The 6630-nt window shown below is 51.4% G+C and overlaps 1 protein-coding gene across 1 annotated transcript; it reads right to left on the bottom strand.

The window, feature by feature from the left end:
* Positions 1 to 360: 360 nt before the first annotated feature.
* On the bottom strand, positions 361 to 4105 carry Bsx (brain specific homeobox). The gene is made up of 3 exons (XM_052186824.1): positions 3844 to 4105; positions 1698 to 1894; positions 361 to 600 (listed from the first exon to the last, which is right to left on the bottom strand). The coding sequence occupies exons 1-3, from the start codon at positions 4103 to 4105 to the stop codon at positions 361 to 363; spliced, it is 699 nt and encodes a 232-aa protein (XP_052042784.1).
* Between the last annotated feature and the right edge of the window lie 2525 nt (positions 4106 to 6630).

The following is a 6630-nucleotide window of genomic DNA, read 5'->3' on the forward strand; positions in this document are numbered from 1 at the left end:
GATGGAGGGGTTCTGCGTTGGCAGCGCGCGGGGCCGGAGGCGCTCCGTCGAATTGTACGGCCGCGAGCCCAGCTGCTAGTTTGGGCAGCGACACTGGGCAGATCCTGGGCGCTGAAGACGCGAGGCGCAGGAACCAGCGATCACTTTAAATGATCCCGAACGGGGACGCATTGGACGGGGAGGAGGCACGGGAACGAGTCGCTGGCGGCTGCAAATTGATAAGTGGACTGCGCCTGCCTTTCTTTCTTTCAGCCCAGGCCGCAGGAACAGTCTAGAGTCTCAGCGAGTCTTCCTGCCCGGGAAGAACCGGGTCTGGCCCTTCGGCCTCCTCGCCCCGGTCTCCCTTCCCAGCCTGGCCACTCAGAGCACATGTGGCCCTGAGCTGAGCTCGCCTTCGTCCCCAATGTCCACTTCGTCCTCGGGCTCGGTAAGCACGAAGGCACCGGCGGGCAGGCTCAGCCGAGCATCGGCGGGCGCGCCCTCCGGAGCACGGGGGCTGCCCTCGGGACTCTCAGGCCCTTCCGCGGCTTTGGTTTCGTCTTGACTTTTCCTCAGCTGCTTTTTATGCTTCATCCGCCGGTTCTGGAACCAGGTTTTCACCTGATTTCGGGGAGACAAACAAGATCAAGACAACAAACACTTCATACAAACGGTGACGGGAGGCTCTGGGTGATTGGTGGAGCTAGGGGCATGGGGTGGGCGGGGGAGGCTCTCTGTCTCCTGAATTGAATTCGGTCCTACCGCCATGGTCGCCTCGCGTTTTGATTAAGTCACACATTATCCTTTTAGACTGAATTCTAGGAGAGCTTGCTCCCTAGAAGAGCGACGAGGTTCAATGGCAATTAATAGGGACAGGCGCTGGGTGCTTGGGGTCTCCCTGCACTCAACTTATGATCCTGTGGTGAAGACAGCTGAATCCCGGGTCCAACGGGACTCGTGGATTGGTTTTCTTTCGAGAGAATTTTAGTCTTAGCTCTGAATGGCTAATGATTTCACAGCAAGATCGTGGGGTGAAATAAAGGAAGAGGTGAGGGGTGGACAAAAGATTAAAAAAAAAGAAAGGAGAGAGAGAGAGAGAGAGAGAGAGAGAGAGAGAGAGAGAGAGAGAGAACGGAAAAAAGGAGAGAGGCTTAACCTACGGTGTGTGGAGCCCTGGGGTACCTGTGCAGACTCGCTGTCGCTGTCGCTGTCGCTGCTGCCGGGGACACTGACTGAAATAAGCCAGGGGGTGGTGCAGTGAGGAGGGGTAAGAGGAGCACCCAGTGGTGGTGTGAACTAGCAGCCCACACACAGAGATCGAGGCAGGAAGATTGGGTTCTGAGCCAGCCTGGGCTACACAGTGAAAGCCTCTCCAAAACAAAACAAAGAATAAACTGTTTAAGCTTCTCCACAAACAAGAACCTCTCTAACCCAGCTTGTCACACCCTTAGGAGGAAGGGCAGAAAGGAAATAAACGGAACCCGTGGTGTGACTTGGAGGTGAGAGCCGAATCCAAGTGGTCCCCTCTCCCGCCCCCAGGAGAGCCGGGTAGATAAATCTAATGTGAACATTGGGTATAAATTCTGTCGAATCTTGGGACCATCCTGAAAGGCGAGGAGCGAGGATCATTTTTACTTGGTTCCTTCTGGAACTATTTCAGAATTGAGGGGAGAAAAGCCGAATCCGGGGGGGGGGCGCTCCTCCCAACTCCTGCTCACCTGAGTCTCAGAGAGGCTGAGGGCAGTGGCCAGTTCCACACGCTCCGGGGTCGATAGGTAGCGCTGGATTTCAAACCTTTTCTCCAGGCCAGAGAGCTGCGAGTCAGAAAACACCGTGCGAGCTTTGCGGCGGCGGCAGTGCTTCCCGGGCAGCTCTGCGTGCTGCGGGTGCGGGAACAGGGCCGGGACGGGCATCCCTACAGAGACAAGAGCAGTCTGATGGACAGATCCCGCATTCGGAGGAAGTGACCTCCATCATTCCCTTTCCACCGTTCCGGTGCTCAGCGCTCCCTCTCTCTTACTTGCTCCAAAGCTATGGAACCCATCTCTCAATAAACCTAGGACAGCGGGGAGAGGAACTGCAAAATAGCGCTTGGAGATCTATTCCTAGAAGGCCATCCCAAAATACAAATAATAAACAGCAAATAGAACAGAAAAGAAAAATAGATCGAAGATCTAGAAGCCCTTTTTAAAAAAAAAAACAAACAACAACTCTTCCTTGGGCAATTTCCTCAGAGCCTGCGCACACTCCCAGTTATCTGTTGGGCCTCGCAAAGTTTGCTTACAGAAGTCCGAAGCTGGACCAGGGTTGTCCATCGACAACTATCCAGACCCCTACCAACACTGAGTGCTGTGCTTTGGGGTAAATAACTCAACTCTAACAAGCACCTTTTCCAGGTCGCTCTTACCCTTCCAGCAACAACGGGAAAAACAAAAGCAAAAACACAAAAACAAAAAACAAAAAAGCAAAACAAACAAACAAACAAACAAACAAAAAACCCGAATAGCCAAAGAAACTGTGGCCCTGGCCCATTTCCTTGTCAGTAGCAGGCTCGCCCTGGAGACCCTGCTCCCTAGTCTGATCCTAAATCCTTTCTCTCTGACTCCAAGCCTCAAGAATCAGGAGAGCTGGAGCCCCTTTCTCTGGCCTTCAGAGGAGGATGCTTCCCTATCGGGACCCTCGCAGTTTTACCTGGTGTATTAGACACCCCAAGCATCCAGGCCTCAGATACCAGTATCTGCCAATGCCCAGGAAAGAAAAACAAAAATCAAACTGTTTCAGCACCCTGGATTTTACCCAACACCAGTCCTGGGCCAAGAGTCGGTTTTCAGCCTTGTGTCAAAGACAGGGAGCAATGTGATCTCACCCAGGGTCTTAAGACCTTCTCTCTAACCGAGCGCTTTTCAGTGAGTTTTACCGACCTGCTCTTTCGTCGGCATTTTTTTTCTGAGTTTGAGTGCCTATATTTCATACATTGCCTGCTCCCTTCTCTCAGCCCCCACTGGAACCAATTTACTACTGTGCACAGCAACTGGCCTAGAAGAATTTCTCTATATGGCTGGACTGGAAATGCACGGGAAGAAAAGTGTTGGTGCAGAGTGAGCGAAACAACTAAAGGAACACAATCCAGACACTCCCCCAGCATTTCCAGGCCCGGTCTTACTGTACCTATCCCCGCTCCTTGCCAAACAGTAAATACGAAATATTTCAGTACCTGGCTCCAGCGACTCCAGCAACTGGGCCAGAACAAGGAAGCCCAGCAGACTGACCATGAATTAAATGTTAAACACTGGAAGTGAAGGTCATTAGAGAACTGAGAACTGCAGCTCTCTTATGCCCTGAACCCTTCCTGCCAGCAGCAGACTATTCCCGGGCCTTCCCTCACGTCTATGTCTGCTGCAGAATCTGAAAATGTTCTTGACCCAACCTAGCAGCAGAGAGCTGGCCAGGCGAAGCTTTTTCATTTTCCCTGCACTGGAAAGTTCAGTGCCATTTCCCTGGGACAAGATGGTTGAAGACCTCCTGACGTGGGGGAAGTTTAGAAGGGGCATTAAGGGACGAGACAAAGTTTCCTGGAAGAATTGGAGTAAGACTACACATTGCCTACCAGAAATATGATCACATCTGTCCACTCCAGCTGCCTCTGACCAGACACAATCCCTGTCTAGTTATACAAACTGTGAAGTGACCAGAAATTGCTCCCCTCCACTGGCCTGCTTCAAGGGAGCTCTCAGCCATGTCCCTAACCCTCCACTGCTCCAAAGGAGAAAGGCCACCGGGACTGGATATAGTCTCTGCTCTGGGGGATGGAAGAAAAGAAAGAAAGAATCCCACTCCCTACTCCTAGAGGCCTCTGTTACTTACCTGAGGTGGTCAGGAAATAAGGATGGTGGTGGTCCCCTTTATGCAGAGGATGGTGAGCGTGAGGGGTGAGGAGGGTGGGTGTGGGCATAAGGGGGTAGCCATAGTCTAGCAAAGGCACCCTAGAGGCCAGAGAGCTGGCAAAGTGGTCAGGGGCCACTTCCCTCAGAGGCTTGGGCTTGTGCAGCAGAATGTCCTCGATGAAAAACGACGTGGGCCTCTGAGAAGATGCTGGATGAAGAGGGGAAGTGAAGTTGAGATTCATCTTGCAGAGCGCCTGTCACGGGGGCGAGAGCCCGGACAAAGTGCAGGAAGCAAAAGGCTTCCCGGCAGGCCTGCTCAAGAGCCCGCACCTGCTCCTGATCGCCCAGATCCCCGCAGCTCTACCGGCCTGGGCTATCCCCGGCGCTTGTCTTCTTGCCTTTCCAGCGCCGGGGTAGGTTGGTTCTGTGTGTTGGAGAATTGGCAGCTTGGAGAGGGGAGCCCGGAGAACCAATAGGGAGGCTGCAGAGGCAGAGGGGAGGGTGGGGTGGGCTCGGGGCGGGGCGGGGATCTGTCCGCGGTGCTGAATGCGTCTGGCCAAGCAGGGAGCGCTGAGCCCAACGGGTTGGGTTCCTATAAGGCTTCTCGACCCCAATTTCTACCCCTACCCTGCAAGAGCTGCTTCCTGTGTTCCGTCTTTTTTAAAAACCGAAAATTATTTTTTCACCGTTGTTTAATAACCCGTCTCTCAGAGAGAACACCAAAAGAGTCCCAATAGCCTAGGATTAAAGCACTTACTCGAGCATTTGAGCCAGTTGTCTTTTAAAGAGTTTCACTAATCGAAAGCAAAAGGAGAGGAGAAGAAATGAAGATACAGTCTGTCCACTACACCAAGTTGCTAGAGTTAGATTAAATGGACAGCAGGGATGATTGAATTTGGGGGGAAATAAAGATGACAGGTGGAAGATTCTTTATCTGGAATGTAAGGAATGGACAGAGGGGGTCTGTGTCTCTCACCCACATGACTCGGTCATTTTAACACTGTCCATAGCCACCTTCCCTGACACCCTCCTGGATGCTCTTCCCTTCAGTCTTATGGGGTTTTGCTATTTCTGGTACATCATCAATTCCAGCCACTGCGTCAGATTTTATTCCCCTTTTCCTCTGCCTCTTTCCTTACTCTTCCTTCCAATCTTTTTTTTTTTCCTGTTTGTCTTTTTCTAATCTGTCACATTTATTTCCCTGGAGTCAATTTGCTAAAATTAAGGTGATCATCTACAGCACAGCAGGAGTAATTTGGGCTCGCATCTCTGAAAATTGCTCTAATTATTGATGTTAAACTCGGGGAAATTAAAAGAAGCCACTTCTCTTCCATCTCCCCATTTTTAAGCTCTAATTTGTTGATATCTAGTCGTCATCACAATTCCAATCACTACTGCTAATAGCAAAAGTGTTTTAACAGAGACTGAGTCCTCACAACCCATGCTATTAGATAATTAGCGGAGGTGCTGCAGAGTCAAGTGTTAATCCTCGGGCGCGCTGCAGTAGGATTTCCATCTGATCTAGCAGGTAGAACAAATTAATTACCAGAATCAATTAGGTCCCCAAACTTCAGTGCTCCCGGAAGTGGAAGCGTCCTGTTCCACATGGACCCCCTGGAAAGCGGATAGGAGAGGAAACAGAGGACAAAAACATGGCAGCACACGGTGAGAGCGGAGCTTGATAAGCGGCCACATAGTGAATGAGGTCAGAACCGTTTCTCTTTGTCTGAGAGGGGACATGTGTTTTAAAGTTTGTAATAGTCGAAAGAGAAGGCAGGAGGGGAGATGACCACCGAAAGGAAAGACAGTAGACTTTACAGAAGTTCCCTACCCATCTTCCTGGCCAAGTCTTCCTTTCTGGGACTGAGGGAGATAGAAGAAAATGTTGAAGGGGAACTGGGGTGGTGACGGTCCACACATAAGGGAAGTCCACCCACCTCTACTCGAAACGTGGATGTAGCAAGTGGATAGCAATCATCCCTACGCAGCAAATGGAAAACAATCTACTCTATCTCCAAACACAGGTTGGCAAGCTATAGTGGGGCGGGTGTCTTACAGCCAGACTTTAGTGGGTGTCAGCTTCAGCTCTTGACCTAGGTTCCCAGCCACTGTACAGATCCTCACCCGGCCTCCGGGGGGCAGGCTTTCAACTTCCTTGAATCAGAGACTAACTTAAACCTTAGAAAACAGAAGAGACTGAATGTCACTTGGGGAACGGGTTAGTAGAAACGTTCCTTAGGTGCCAGTCATTGTGCTGTGACACAGAAAACTCTCTTTTACACACCTCAGATTGCTTGAGCAGCGAGGAGTGTCAGACTGGCTTCTTGGTCCTTTGGTCTTTGACAGCCTGTATACCCGGAAATCGACGCTGTATTCTCGGCTCAAGCCTAAGGCTCGCCCCAGGACAGAAGCGGCCGAGGATCACGCCCTGGCTAACCTCGAGCAGAGCTGCCCAAGGAGAGAAACTGGAAGGCGTTTTTCTCAGAACCCCGGCCATCCTGCCTTTGCCTCTTTAGGTCGCTATAGGAACCTAAGAAGTTAAGAGGGGAAGGAAACCGGGTTTCTGGGAAAAGAGCAGGACCTGGGGCGCAGGCGTCTTTCCCTTGCCTATTAGCGCCGCCAGCGAACAATGCTAAAAGGGTGGATGAATACGGCTGCCGGGACCAAAGCAGACCCCTGGGGACTCCTCGGCATTCTCGGTGCTGTCGCCACCCTTATCCATGACAGAAGAGAGACCCTATCTCCTCCGTCTGAGACACAGCCTAAT

Source organism: Apodemus sylvaticus, chromosome 7 (assembly GCF_947179515.1).
Source record: "Apodemus sylvaticus chromosome 7, mApoSyl1.1, whole genome shotgun sequence".
NCBI lineage: Eukaryota > Metazoa > Chordata > Mammalia > Rodentia > Muridae > Apodemus > Apodemus sylvaticus.

Bases quoted from the DNA above. Each gene is read 5' to 3' on its own strand.
- Bsx (XM_052186824.1), bottom strand. From the start codon at position 4,105: ATGAATCTCAACTTCACTTCCCCTCTTCATCCAGCATCTTCTCAGAGG. The intron at 1,895-3,843 runs GTAAGTAACAGA...TTGTCTCTGTAG, and splicing joins TTATTTCCTGACCACCTCAG to GGATGCCCGTCCCGGCCCTG. The intron at 601-1,697 runs GTGAGCAGGAGT...CCCCGAAATCAG, and splicing joins TCAGCCTCTCTGAGACTCAG to GTGAAAACCTGGTTCCAGAA.